The following is a 15,403-nucleotide window of genomic DNA, read 5'->3' on the forward strand; positions in this document are numbered from 1 at the left end:
TTCGTCAGCCTTCGGACCAACTCCAGTGAACTCTACTTTCAGCAAGAAACAAAAGTCTCAACCTCCTCACACCGGCTGGAAGCCCCGGTCTGTCTGGGGTCCTGCCTGTGGGTTTTGTGCAGAGATCATGGTGCTTGTGGGGTGGGGAGTGGGTGACAGGAGAGCTTAGTACAGCCTCATCCTTAAGGAATACACGGGAAGTGCCAGGCACAGGAAATGTGACAGTCACTAAGAAAAACCCAACTGCTCTTTTGATTGTAAAAACTTCATGTAGATACATAATGGAATGCTACTTGGCCATCAACAAGAATGAAGTTTTGTCATTTGCAGCAACATGGATGATGGACTGGGAGGGCATTAAGTCAAGTAAGTCAGACAGAAAGACAAACACTGTATGCTATCACTTATACGTGGAGTCTAAAAAACAGAAACTAGTGAACACAACAGAAAAGAAACACACGCACAGATATAGAGAACAAATGAGCAATTGTCAGTGGAGGGAGGGAAGGGGCAGGGGCAAGACAGAAGGAGGGGATTAAGAGGGACAAATCACCATGCAAAAAATAAGTAAGCTACAAGGATATACTGCAAAGCACAGGAAATAATAGCCAGTATTTTATAACAACAATAAATGGAGTACAATCTATAAAAATTTTAAATCACTATGTTGAACACCTGAAACTAATATAAGATCATAAAGCAATTATACCTAAAAAAAAAAAAAAAAGAGGGGACTTCAAGTGGACACACATCTGTTTTTGCCCCGAGGAGCCTTACATTCAAACTTGGTGCTCAACTGTGATCAATATCTCAGCTTCCTACTACAACGCTCTCTCCCTAATTTTTTTGTCTTCACTCTCCTGATTTATGTGTTATAATATTGTAAGCAACATCACATATTTTGTATAAATAAGTAGGATATAAATTACAAATAAATGGGGAAAAAATCAGAGTGTGGAAAAGGGATTTTAAAAGTAGATGAGAGCAAAGTAGGTGGTGGGGGAAAGGGAACAAGGAATACAAATTGAGTAGAAAAAAAGAGAACACATTCCTTTTTAGAATATTACCTCTTCTCCCACTCAAAAAATAAATAGTCAGGGAGATCATACAATAACTACCATTTCTTGTTCCCAATAGTGCAATTGCTCACAATTACAAAGCTGCTGCATTAAAAATATAAAGCCATCTTATATTCCTGTCATTTTTAGAAGTCAGATAGAGGGAAAGAGATCTGTTTTTGGAAAGAGCATCTTTACCAGAGGAGACTCTCTGGTAAGACTGTGTGCTTTATTAGCACCAGAAATGAAAACCCTAAAAGCATAATCATAGTTGTCATTGAAATCTATTTTGAGCTGAAAACCAATAGGCTCAAGAATGCTTTCTAAATAGTACCTTTGAAATGCCCATTTCACTTTCCTTACAGGTTCATTTTTCCAAGTGATCTCAGAATCATTCATGGTTCACTCTGGTCAGATGAGGCTGCTGTCCTGCATGCCTGCAGGAGAGACTGAGCACATACTTTACATGTAGGATTATGGCTTAACGTGATGACTGCAGCCTACCCATGTTGACAGAGCTGAGCGTTAGACACACAGACTCTATGGGGCGGCCCCAATAACTCCAGCGGACCATGAAGCGACACAATTTCCATAGAAGGCCTTTCACTCAAATCCCCCAGCTCCCTTCAATGTGCAAGCTGCTGCACGTTTTGGCTAACAGTCTGGAAGAAACGGGGGTTCGCAAAGGAGGCCCAACCTGCTTAGTTTAACCGCCTCTAGGAGATAGAGAGGGAACTGAAATTGTGAGGGGTTCTGAAAGGAAACACAGCAACTCTACCAAGAAAACGCCCTTTATTACTTAGAGGTACACCTTTTTCATCCTGAGTTAAAGATCTTCATGGGCATGTATGCCAAAGTAGTCTTTTCCCCAGGTCCAAGGATGGACTTGGATACTCCCATCCATCCCCTAACTATCTGGATGTTCACCTCCTCTGACAAACTCCGGGGAGAAGACAGATATAACATATAGAGGCCAGTGGGTTAGCCCCCCAAAAAACCATTTCTGACTTCTGAACAGAGACTGGCCATCCAGACAAGCTTGGTGAACCTTGAGAACCCGGCACTGTTGACCCTCCTTAGATGGTTCAGAGGAGCCACTCACTCACCTAAAAGCATACTGGCCCAAGCATCCTGCTACTGGACTGTCTGTGGGCCTCTGCATCACTGGGGATAGTAACTCAGAGCGGCAATGTGTGACCAGACTGAGCAAGAAATAAAATCACCTTCCTTTAGAAGAGGTGGGGAAGGTTGAAGAAAGAAACTAATTATATATGGGTTTTGCAAGAAGCCGTTAGAGACTTCCCCCCACCAACTTTGGCTTTTGCAATTGCTTGCAGTGGATTTATGCTTAATCCAAATAATACACAGTTTTATCTTTCCTTTTGCCTTTCTACAATTCAGTCCCCACATTGTAAGAATTACCAGTTGTATCAGATGTACCACTGCTGAATAGAACCAAATTTGTCCCACGGGGGCACTCGTGCAACCTGCTGTTGAGGGAGAGTTTTATTTGCTCTGAATTCGTAACTCTGAGAAGCGTACCACTGAGGAGAGTCAAGCCCAGTGACTGTGCTGGAGATGAAGGAAGGAATTCTTTCCCTCAGCTCCTCCATGATCCCCGCCTTGGAAGGCACAATGCTAGTTTCAAAGTCCCAGGTTACACCAGTGCTGTCTGCAGTCACTTCTTTCCTTTCTCCCCCAGGTCCTGCTTCACCTACTCCTTTTAGGCCTGTCCCCACGCCCATAACATTCATGGTCTAATTTGTCAGGGTCTAATTTTTTCCAGATACTCTATTGACTTTTCACTCTACTTTCACATGATCTCATTTAATTCCCAGCACAAGCCCGTGATAAAGGTACTCTGGTCGTAATTTCATGCCATGGATTTTTTAGCTGTTAAACGGACAGGAACCTTGTCTGGAGGGACAAGGCTGGATTTGCTTCATATATTTCAACTGAAACAACCCAACTGCAGCAGACAGAAGGCCTGCAGGAGATGTGAGAAACCAACTGTTGTCTTTTAAGCTTAGTAAGAGATCTGCAAAAAACTGTAAAAACAAAACAAAACAAAACCCAGTGCCATTCTAAGTTTTTGTTTTGGAAATTTATTACTTTTCATTAAAAATGGCATTTTATACTACCAATCAGCAGATACAACTCAGAAATATTAATATAAAAGCTCTTTGAGTTCACCAAGCTTTTTAGGAATGTCAAAGGTCCTAAGGTCAGGAACCTTGAGAACTGCTGCAGAGCAGATCAGAGCTCTCAGACCAGGATCCCCCACTAACAAGTTGTCCAGATCTTGACGGGTCACTCTGCCTCTCTGCAGGATGTCGAATGAAGCGGGATGCAGGGCTCACTGGGGACTATCACAACGCTGTAAATCAGCTATGAAAAGTGCCAGTCACTAGGTCATGTCCAATTCTTTGCGACCCCATAGACCGTATCCCGTCAGGTTCCTCTGTTCGTGGGATTCTCCCGGCAAGAATACTGGAGTAGGCAGCCATTCTCTTCTCCAGGGGATATTCTGGGACCAGGGATCAAACCCAGCTCTCCTGCATTGTAATCAGATACTTTTATCATCTGAGCCACCAGGAAAGCAACTATATACTCCAATATAAAATAAAAACTAAATTAAAAAATAAATAAAACACTTAGAAACTTTTATAAAAAGAAGAAAGAGAAAGAAAAACAATTAACAAATAAACTCACAATAAGATCCTGAAGTAGTAAAACCAGAAAGAGGTAGCACTACTCTGCAACGACTGTCAGTGATCCAGGGAATGTCACATAAATCAGAGACCCAGGGGTCAAGACAGACTCCTGAGCTCTTCAATGGCTTTCTGTAGTTACATTCACCTGGGTGACACTGCTATAAACTGCAGAAGTTCTTTTCCAGAGCTGTTTTCTTTATGCCTCAAAACATGAAATCACAGTGGTTAATAAAAAAAAGCATCCTCAAATGCACTTCAAGAGCCCAGTTAGTGCCTTCTGGCTCTACCACCACGATTTTGCCAATATTTTATCAAAGTGTATCAAAACTTTATTAAATAGGATATAATTTCTAGACCTGATATATATATATATATATATATATATATATATATATATAGTTTTTAATATGTGTACAGTTCAGTTCAGTTGCTCAGTCATGTCCGACTCTTCGCGACCCCATGAATTGCAGCATGCCAGGCCTCCCTGTCCATCACCAACTCCCGGAGTTCACTCAAACTCATGTCCATCGATGAGTGATGCCATCCAGCCATCTCATCCTGTCGTCCCCTTCTCCTCTTGTCCCCAATCCCTCCCAGCATCAGAGTCTTTTCCAATGAGTCAACTCTTTGCACGAGGTGGCCAAAGTATTGGAGTTTCAGCTTTAGCATCAGTCCTTCCAAAGAAATCCCAGGGCTGATCTCCTTCAGAATGGACTGGTTGGATCTCCTTGCAGTCCAAGGGACTCTCAAGAGTCTTCTCCAACACCACAGTTCAAAAGCATCAATTCTTCGGCACTCAGCTTTCTTCACAGTCCAACTCTCACATCCATACATGACCACTGGAAAAACCATAGCCTTGACTAGACGGACCTTTGTTGGCAAAGTAATGTCTCTGCTTTTGAATATGCTACCTAGGTTGGTCATAACTTTCCTTCCAAGGAGTAAGCGTCTTTTAATTTCATGGCTGCAGTCACCATCTGCAGTGATTTTGGAGCCCAGAAAAATAAAGTCTGACACTGTTTCCACTGTTTCCCCATCTATTTCCCATGAAGTGATGGGACCAGATGTCATGATCTTCGTTTTCCGAATGTTGAGCTTTAAGCCAACTTTTTCACTCTCCTCTTTCACTTTCATCAACAGGCTTTTTAGTTCCTCCTCACTTTCTGCCATAAGGGTGGTGTCATCTGCATATCTGAGGTTATTGTTATTTCTCCCAGCAATCTTGATTCCAGCTTGTGCTTCTTCCAGTCCAGCGTTTCTCATGATGTACTCTGCGTGTAAGTTAAATAAGCAGGGTGACAATATACAGCCTTGACATATTCCTTTTCCTATATGGAACCAGTCTGTTGTTCCATGTCCACTTTTAACTGTTGCTTCCTGACCTGCATACAGATTTCTCAAGAGGCATGTCAGGTGATCTGGTATTCCTGAGTCTTTCAGAATTTTCTACAGTTTATTGTGATCCACACAGTCAAAGGCTTTGGTATAGTCAATAAAGCAGAAATAGATGTTTTTCTGGAACTCTCTTCCTTTTTCGATGATCCAGTGGATGTTGGCAATTTTATCTCTGGTTCCTTTGCCTTTTCTACAACCAGCTTGAACATCTGGAAGTTCACGGTTCACATATTGCTGAAGCCTGGCTTGGAGAATTTTAAGCATTACTTTACTAGCGTGTAAGATGAGTGCAATTGTGTGGTAGTTTGAGCATTCTTCAGCATGGCCTTTCTTTGGGAATGAGAACTGACCTTTTCCAGTCCTGTGGCCACTGCTGAGTTTTCCAAATTTGCTGGCATATTGAGTGCAGCACTTTCACAGCATCATAATGACAGTGCGCCAGGCTGCGACGGCACCAGAGCGGCCTAGAGGAGCTACCCAACGCCCGAGGTCAGGGACAGCGGCCGGAAGGAGGTACCCCACGTCCAAGGAGCGGTGGCTGCGCAGGCACAGGAGGGCCGAGAGGAGCTACTCCATGTTCAAGGTCAGGAGGGGTGGCGGTGAGGAGATACCCCTCATCCAAGGTAAGGAGCAGCGGCTGTGCTTTGCTGGAGCAGCCATGAAGAGATACCCCACATCCAAGGTAAGAGAAACCCAAGTAAGATGGCAGGTGTTGCAAGAGGGCATCAGAGGGCAGACACTGAAACCATAATCACAGAAGACTAGTCAATCTAATCACACTAGGACCACAGCCTTGTCTAACTCAGTGAAACTAAGCCATGCCGTATGGGGCCACCCAAGATGGGCGGGTCATGGTCTGACAGAATGTGGTCCACTGGAGAAGGGAATGGCAAACCACTTCAATATTCTTGCCTTGAGAACCCCATGAACAGTATGAAATATGTACAGTCCTCAAAATAACAGTGTTCAGCTACATCAACACTGAAAGGCACCTGAGGTCTTTGGTTCATTTTCACTATATTTTCAACTGTATGCTTTCCTTGTCATGAAAATCTGAAGCATTAATATACGCATCTTCTAGATTATCTAGCTGACTACCTTGTAACCAACTTCAGCCCCACACCTGCTTTATGCCAAAACCAAGTTGGTGCTTCTTGTCACAGCTTTTATCATCTTCAGGTAAAATCCAGACAATGGGAAGATGAGGCCTTCCAGCCACGAAAAGACAGAATGACTTGAAAGCAAGGGGTGATCCTGCAGGGATTTTTAACAGAAAAAGAGGGTGAAAGAACTGTCATGTCTTGACACACATGATGAACTCCACCGAATGCAGTACATACTACAGTCACGTTGCTCTTCATTTTCAGCAGAAGACTGTCATTGTTAAGTTAGTAAAGCTTAGTAAAGGTTGGTGGTTTGGATTTTCGACTTTTTAAATCTACTTTGTAAATCTTTTTCAACTTGATAGTTGTGGAACATCTACCAGTTTAAGGAGTGAACACTTTTTTTTAATTTGCACTATAATAAATAAATAATAGATAAAATTAAAAACTAATAAATTTAAATTAACTACAGGAATCTGTGAGAATTTTATTTCCTTAAAAGTACTCTATTTACTACTCAAGTTTGAGAAATAAGAGAGGAAAACCAAAAAACGATGGATTCTGCCTCAAAAAGCCTTTCAGAAAAAGGCTGAGCTTTCAGTAATGCCCCACTTGTGCCATCTGGTGGATATACTGGAACCAGTGCACACTGCACAACAAAGGAAGCAATCCCAGCTCCAGGGCCCTGGGTACCAGGCAGCTGGACAATTACTGAAACGGTGTCTACCTTAATTAAACGCAGGGCCTGGAATAAGCACTCAGCACTACCCAAGAGGCCTATTTCATACCTCTCTTCAGCCTGCAACCCCATGTCCCCCAACCCTCTCAGCAGATGACTTGACTTACTTGCACAGGAAAACAAGCACTAATATGAGCTCTGTTTTCACCTCCCTGCATGCCCCATTTACCAGAACTTTCTATTCTGCCTTGGGTACAGCGTTGCCTTCGTTTATGTTCAGATCAAAGCATCTCACAGGAAGCCAATACTCTCTACTGTAATTCTTCCGGCTGCAAAGTTATCAATTTCCCTTCTGAGTTGGGTTATTACCATCACTGTGTAAATAAGCTGTAATAGCTGCCATCTTAAAAAAGAAAAGCAGGGATTTCCCTGGTCCAGTGGTTAAGAGTCCACACATCCATTGCTGGGGGCACACAGGTTCGATGCCTGGTCAGGGAGCTAAGATCCCACATGCTGTGGAGTTCGGCCAAAAAAAATTGAAAAAAAAAAATGCAAACCCTATCTTAATCTCACATCCCTCCATTTCTCTGCTGCTTCAAACAGAACTCCAAGCCGCAAGCAGGTACTGACTCTGTTTCCCCACCCCCACACTCTGCTCCATGCTGCCCTCTTAGTGCTAAAGCTGAGGTTTCTGCCCTCGGGCCTCCAACAACCATCAGTCTCTGTGGTTATCTCCCTGGAGCTCTGAGCAGCCTTCAGCAAAGCTGACCACCTCCCCTTAGGAGCCCGGGCCTCACTCTGCCTCCCTGAACCTAACATTCTCCTCCTCAGGCCCCTTTATTGCTGCTACCTCCTTTTTCTGCCCTTTCCATTGGCCAGTCCCCAGATCTGGTCAAACCTTCCTCACTCTCTGCCTCTGTCCACCCTTTCTCCAGGTGACCTCCTGGACATGTGGTCTTAAACACAATCCACAGACCATAACTCTCTATGACCTCAGACCTGACCTCTCGCCTGAGCTTGCAGGTTTCTGCCTACTCAGCATACCTGCCTGATGGTGAGCTAGGCTGAGTTGTCTCAGAGGAATCTCACAATCCACCAAGCTCTCTTTTCCATAAAACCTGCATTGCCCAATTTTCCCAGTCATTGCTAAAAGGTACCAATATTTACCCGGTTGCTAGGGCCCCAGCCCAGAGACCACCTTTGATTCCCACCTACCCCTCCTCCTCACCCTCCCACCCTCAGCTCTCTAACACAGGCCAACTCTGACCACTTGCTACCACCACCTAGCTCAGGGCTACTCCCCCGACACCCGCCCAAGTGGACATCCACAATAATACCCCCAGGGGAATCCCCTGCACTTACTCTCACCCCACCCCTATCCTTTTTCCAAAGTCCAGCTCTCGCAGACCTTTCCTAGTCATGAACCCGTCCCATCACTCCCAGGCCCAAAGGCCCCAGTGAACCCCAGGCTTAGCTTACACTCTAAACTGCTCATCTCGGTCTCAATTTATCTGGTTCCATCTCCCTCCCCAAATTACGATACTCTCCCCTGTTCTGTGCTCCAGCCTTATCAGCCTTCCTGTGGTTCCTCAAACGTGCCGCAATCTGGACCCACCTTCCAGCGAGTGTCTGTGCACATATCACCATGGGGCTGGCATGTCTCATCATTTAGTTCTCAGCTCAAAAGTCACCCCCTCTCCTAAATAAGTGTCCCTAATCTTTATTTCATTAAGCTGTTCTTATTTTCTTCAGAACACTGACCACTATTTGCAGCTACCTTCTTTATCTGCTATCTCTCCCCTACAAGCATGTCAGTACACAAGAACAGAGCCTTTGTCTCTCTACTGTTAAACCAAGTACAGAGCAAGTATAAAATGCCTGATCCCATTTGGCAGATAAAGAAATTGAGGCTAAAAGAAGTCAAGCAACTTGCCCAATGTCACAAAAGAACAGAGCCAAGGTCAGGGCTGGAACCCACATGTGGCCAATTCCATCCCCCGTGTCCTCAGTCTGCTGCACCATGCTGCCCCATGTCTGGTTTTGGTGCTTGAAAAAGATGGTCCCCATCCTGCTGAAGCAGCCCTGGCCCCCAGATTTTAATATGAGATCAAAGCTGGCACCCTGGCCCCCAGATTTTAATATGAGATCAAAGCTGGCACTGTCCTGGGTTCTTTTGATTTCCACACATTGGCCTCTTCGGTGGCTCTGAAACTCTGAGCATAAACCCAGAGATGCATTGTGACTATATTCTCTGCATCCTGAAATGAAGCGGAAAGAAATCCCAAAGGGACCCAGATGCTGCCTGAATATGAAGGTGCCATTCTGGCTCCAACAGGAGGGCTGGGAAGATCAGCAGCTGAGACTGTTGCTACAGGACAGACACACTTCAGAATAAGCATCCAAAGAGCAGAAAGTGTCAGTCGTTCAGTCGTGTCCAACTCTCTGTGACTCCATAGACTATAGCCCACCAGACTCCTCTGTCCATGGGATTCTCCAGGCAAGAATACTGGAGTGGGTAGCCATTCCCTTCTCCAGGGGATCTTCCTGACCTTCGGATAGAACCCGCATCTCTTGCATTGCAGGCGGATTCTTGACCTGCAATGCCACCAGGAAAACCCAAAAAAGATCATCTCAAAAAGGCTTTGATCCACTTAATAAATGAATTCCATATGTCTATTTTTTAAGCCACGCTGTGAGGCTTGCAGGATCTCAGTTCCCCAAAGACTAAACCCAGGCACTCAGCAGAGAGTGAGCAGAGTCCTAGCCACTGGATCGCCAGGGAATTTCCTCCAATTATTTTTTTAAATAAGCTTATTTTTAATCAGCATTTCCTCAGTTCCAATTATAATTCCCTACTCCATTGGTTATCATCCTTTTTTTTTCAACTCCACTAACCAATGCCCAATTATTTTCATAAAAATAGTCAATGTTGTTGTTTATAATATTGGGATAAATACACGCTAGTATATTTTAAACCCCTTATATCTGGTCACAGCACCAAACAGAATACTCAGACATCAGCCTTCTCCACTTAGTGCTTATAATCTATTGCTACAGAGACTAAAAACTGTTTTGCAACAACTATGAGAATTAGAAGATAACATAAACCAGCATTCATTAACCACCCACCTTGTGCCAAACTTGCACTGCTCACCTCTCCCACAGCTGCCATTTTGTTGAGCACTCATTATGTGCCAAGCCGCTCAGAAGCATGACCTCATTTAGCCCTCAAATCACTGCAGTGCCCAGGGAAAGGACTCTCCCCATCTCATAGATGACAAGACTGACTCTGAGATTAAGAACGCGAAAGGCCTGACACCTGACCCAGGTCTCTGTCCAAAGTCAAGCCCCTTAACCCCTCCGCCACCCTGACACTCGCATGGGGTCTGTTTGGTGACGTTGTGAGAACACTCAGCCATGGGAGTCATATGAATAGATAATAAGGTGGGTGGAGAAGGTTCCAATTTCAGATAAAATCATCAAAACCACTCTTAGCACTCTGAGTTAGAAACAAAAGAAACGAATCACCATGCTGGGTGAGGGTGCGTCTATACTCTGAAGGTGTTGAAAGTCTCAAGACTCTGAGACTTTCAGGCTAGGGTGATGGCTGGCTGCCATATGGTTGTATGTATCTTACATAAGAGTGGGTCTCACAGGCCTTTCTGGGAGTGCCCGAGGAATGGGACCTTCCACTGAGCAGTCTCTGGAGCCAGAATCCCTGGGCTGGTGCATTCCTTAGGAGCTTGCTGGAGCCAAGCACACACATGAACACGGTGCTTCCACCAAACGGGTAATAGAGATATTACATCTTGCACAGAGCTGCTGCAGAGTGTGTGTTCAATAAACAGAGTGCTGGGAGGACTCTGCTGGTGGCCCCGTGGTTAAGACCCCACATTCCCAACTCAGGGGGCCAGGGATTGATCCCTGGTCAGAGAACTAAGATCCCACATAGCACAACTAAGACCCAGCACAGCCAAACAAATTTTTAAAAAAAGAACCACCAGAGTGCTGGCTGCCTATCCAACATCCAAACTCATCATTCCAGGCAAGAGAACACTGCTCTTATCTGGGGCAGTGATGAGTCCAGCCAAAGACCACCTTCTCCAGCCCCCCTGAAGCAGATGTGATCGTGTGTCTCAGTTGCGTCAGAGGGGTGCAGGCACTGGAGCTGGCTGGCACCTCTGGAAGGGCAACTTAAAGGAAGCTGATTCAACTGCATGAGCTGCTTCCACCTTTCCCCAGCTGCTCTCTCTGCTTGCGCAACACAGCACACAGGCTAAATGTCCATCCACAGAGGAACGGATAAAGAAGATATGGTATGCGTATACAATGGAATATTACTCAGCCATAAAAAGGGACGAAACTTGGTCATTTGTAGAGACATGGATCAACCCGGAGTCTGTCATGCAGAGCAAAGTAAGTCAGAAAGAGAAAAACAAATATCATATATTAACATGGAGCACAGGTACTACAGTTAGGACTGCAGAAGTCATTAGGTGACCGTGAGGAAGGGAGGCACTTGCTGAGGTCAGGGAGCCTAAGTTTTGTCACTATGCAGTTCCCCCAGCCATTAACAGACCACCCTTAAATGTCCTTCATGTGACAGAGAAATAAACATCCATCCTGTATAAGCCACTTTCTGATACTTTAGGCTACCAGGTCTCAAAGGCTTCCCAGGTGGTGTGAGTGGTAATGAACCCTCCTGTCAATGCAGAAGACACAAGAGACATGGGTTTGATCCCTGGGTCGGGAAGACCCCCTGGAGGAGAAAATGGCAACCTACTCCAGTATTCTTGCCTGGAGAATTCCACGGACAGAGGAGCCTGGCCGGCTGTAGTCCATGGGGTTGCCAGAGTTGGACACAACTGAGTGAGAGCATGCAGGCAGCAGTCACCTGGGGCATGTGGTGAAAACATGAAGGTCCAAACCCTACACTATTTCAAGGAGCCCGGGTCTCTGGATGCTAGGTGATGCTGACACTCACCGAAGGTCGAGAGCCCATTAGGCTTTCTGAACTAAGTTGCCCAATTTGCTCTTACAGCTCCCTTCAAGTGTCAACCCCAACACCGATAAGATGGAGTCAAAAACAATTTTTTCACATCCAGTTTTACTTTGTTGTTGTTTAGTCACTCAGTCACATGCGACTCTGCAACCTAGGGAGTATAGCCCCCCAGGCTCCTCTGTCCATGGGATTTTCCAGGCAGGAATACTGGAGTGGGCTGCCTTCACTTCTGATTAAAAGCAGAGATCACATCTGAATAGGGTGACCCATCACCAAGATAATTTCCCATCCACCCTTCCAGGATACAGCAGAAGATAGAGGGCACACTGCCCACCATGGGCATGGTGTGTCCTGCTCCTTGACATGCTGCTGGGGCAGGCCATGCGAAAGCTTCCTCCTTGGAAGTTTTGTCTGAGCCTTAACAATACTGTCGTAGCCTGTGAGGGGGGCTCCAGCCCTTCATCTTCACTTGCCTTGAAGTGCAAGTGAAAGTCACTTGGTCCAACTCTGGGATCCTATGGAATTCTCCACATCAGAATACTGGAGTGGGTAGCCTTTCCCTTCTCCAGGGGATCTTCCCAACCCAGGGATCGAACCAGGGTCTCCTGCATTTCAGGTGGATTCTGTACCAACTGAGCTATCAGGGAAGGCTAAATGTGGACCCGCTCTTTCTTGACTTGCCCCGATCATTGCGGTTTTGTCGCCAAGCTCACCCATTTTGCAAGCTCTCCTAGTGAGGGTTCAGAGTCCACGGTCAGCATTAGGAGCCACCTCCTCCCATCTATAGGTTACTGGCATGAAGTCAGTTTCTCTAAACAGAGTTTTCTGGCCACCGAGCTGTCTCTCTGCCCTGCCCAACCAGTAAACTCTTTCCCTCAAGCACAAGAGGACAGGCCTGTACTGCCCTCTCTTTTCTCAAGCACACCACTTTTTCCTTTGTGCTGACATGGTACAGCCAAGTCAGGTATGTGGATTGTGAGAAGAGCAGTTTTCAGACCAGCATCTCAAAGAAAAAAAGTGGTCCAGACTTAGCTAGATGAAAATTTGCACAATTCTTTAAAACCCCATTTGTTGAGTTCAGGTAGTAATTATAAACACATGACTTTCGATTATCTGGCTCTTTCTTAGGTTCGGTTCCTGAGACTTAGAGCAACCACCCATGTCTGCCTGCTCTGGGCAAAAGCACCTGACAAACAGGTAATGCCATTGCGGATGCCAGCTACAGAGGGGAGTCCCACAGACAAAAGGAGGCTGGCATGACTCATTCACCATGCCCTCCCCACCTCCAGAGGGTCCCAGCACCAGGTGGCCTGAGCTGGAAGACCCAAAGGCTCTAGACTGAGTTGGGGGTAAACGCAAGCCCCCAATAACCTGAAGGCCCAGGGCTTGTGCTAGGCGGAGCTGAGCTGTCTACACATGGGGGGCTGAGCTCCTGGCAGAGGTGAGGAGAGCCCCTGGTGTTGCCCCGGACAGAAGCCACCCAACACCAGGGACTCACTTCATATTTATTTCTGGTGGTGAGTGGAGCTTGAAGAGCCACCTCCTCCCCCTCGGATGGTGTGGACTGCCGTTGGAGATGATGCAGGGTAGTGTCCAGGGCGGATGGGCTTGGCTGTGTCCAACAGACAGAAAAGAGAGAAGAGACATTCAGAAAGGGCTTACACAGCTGCATCCAGATACCTCCTGGTCACATGCAAAAACCAAGAGGCACAATCTTCTCATCAACATTGCAATTCTTATCAGACACCAGACTTTTCTGAAGACAGGAGGTTTGCCCTTCTATTAGCACACTTAGCTAATCCAAGCCACCCAATATATATCAGTTACTTCACTTCTGATTAATGAAAATTAGAGACAACAGACTTTCAGTTTTATCTGAGGCAGATCCATAGGTCCCGATGAGTTCCAACAGCATCTCCCTAAAACTGGATGCAGAATTCTGTCTATGATGCACTTTTAGGGGAAGAGGTCCACAGGTTTCAGGAGATTTTCCAAGGGTATAAAAATCCAATAAATGCAGTGAAGCACTAATCTATGATCTTAAAACTAGAAACAAGGAGCTGCTGGTTTCCCAAACATATGCAGAGCAGTATCTGATAAGAAATATTATTACATATTATTGGAGATATTTCCATGTAAGAAGAAGAAAAAATGCTCTCTAGAGAACACCCCTAAATCTCTTTTCCTCCTATGGCTCTATCCCAGGAACTATGACTCAACAGCTATGCTCTCAGTCTTTGCAGGTAGACATCCAAATCCAGGCATGGAAGGGGCTGGATGTCCAACCCCCCATGCACTCACTGATGCCGGGCCTGGCTCTCTCCAGGGTATTTCCAAACCTGTACTTGCAAGAGGCTCTCCCTGAGGCTTCTAGCTACATGCAGCTCCTTCATGGTTCTGCCAGGTGCAAACCACAAGGGGCCTGCAGGCTTTGCTGAGCAAGCCATATATTCTGCATATATTCTGGTATCGCTGGGAGAGTGTATCTCTGTTTACAGCTAAATCCCTCTGCCTGTAGCCAGGACTTGCTGGCTTCTTTGGTCAGCTCGGTAATTTTGAAGATCACCATGTCCTCTGGAATCTCAAGGAAGCACGCATCTGGTGATCCCATCTTCCCAGGATGGACGCCGGGTGCTGGGAGGCCCCAGCTGGCCTGCACAGGGCATCTGGCCCACGGAGCCCTCACCTTATATCAAGGGCCCGGGTGCAGGCGCACGTACCGATCTGGGCTGAGTGAGCCCTCCTGGCCATGTTCTTGGCCCGCACGGCCTCCTTGATGCGGTCCACCTCCTGCTGGTAGCGCTTGCGGTCCCGCATGGCATTCTCCTTGGCCTCCTTCAGCGCGCTCTCCAGCGCCTTCACGCGCTCGGCCGTGGCGCGCAGGCGCTTCTCCAGCTTGGGCAGCTCACAGCGCAGGTCTGCATTGTCCCGGACCAGCTGCAGGGAAGGAAGAGGTGGGGAGTTAGCGGAAGGGGAGGCAGGAGCAGCAGACCCCGTGCTGGGGGCTGAGAAGGCCACAGAGGAGCAGTTAGAACCGCCACCCCCTGCCAGGTTGTTCTGGAAAGTGCGTAAGACCATAAACTCTGGGAGCACCCGAGGGGAATAAAAATCCAACATCCCGAGACTCAGATTTGCCAAACACAGTATTCACAGTTTGGAGAAAGTGGAGAGGGGAGTAGGCTAGAATTAGAAGCCATTTCCAACTGTGGGAAACATTCAGGCTTGGGTGGGATTTGCTTCCTCTTTTGTTTGAGGGGTGAGGGGGAACTTGCAGGAGAAAATTGACTACTCCTATGTGAAAGCTAAGAAACGTGAAGCCAGTTCAGACATGCTCTATGAAAGGCATTCATGTTCTAGAGCTCTCTGAAGGCCTCCTTCAGAGAGGACCACGCTGTCCACACCAGCACAAGGTTTGGAATGTACCCAGGGTCTAAGTAACTCAGGAATACTGC

General features: G+C 46.3%; 1 protein-coding gene across 4 annotated transcripts in view; it reads right to left on the reverse strand.

Moving 5' to 3' along the window:
* Positions 1–15,403, reverse strand: part of KIF5C (kinesin family member 5C) — a 159,910-nt gene that overhangs the window by 4,708 nt on the left and 139,799 nt on the right. Inside the window, exons 24-26 of one of the 4 annotated variants that reach the window (XM_070768201.1) lie at positions 14,672–14,888; positions 13,450–13,563; positions 3,141–3,613 (exon numbers count right to left, since the gene is read on the reverse strand). In XM_070768201.1, coding sequence (XP_070624302.1) covers positions 13,457–13,563; positions 14,672–14,888 — 324 coding nt within the window. In that variant the 3' untranslated portion in view covers positions 3,141–3,613; positions 13,450–13,456. Of the gene's footprint in view, positions 1–3,140; positions 3,614–4,674; positions 5,907–5,931; positions 6,422–13,449; positions 13,564–14,671; positions 14,889–15,403 lie in introns of those variants that run through there. The other 3 variants (XM_070768206.1, XM_070768213.1, XM_019972986.2) reach the window with 3 other exon arrangements.

This window comes from Bos indicus, chromosome 2 (assembly GCF_029378745.1).
Source record: "Bos indicus isolate NIAB-ARS_2022 breed Sahiwal x Tharparkar chromosome 2, NIAB-ARS_B.indTharparkar_mat_pri_1.0, whole genome shotgun sequence".
Classification (NCBI taxonomy): Eukaryota; Metazoa; Chordata; class Mammalia; order Artiodactyla; family Bovidae; genus Bos; species Bos indicus.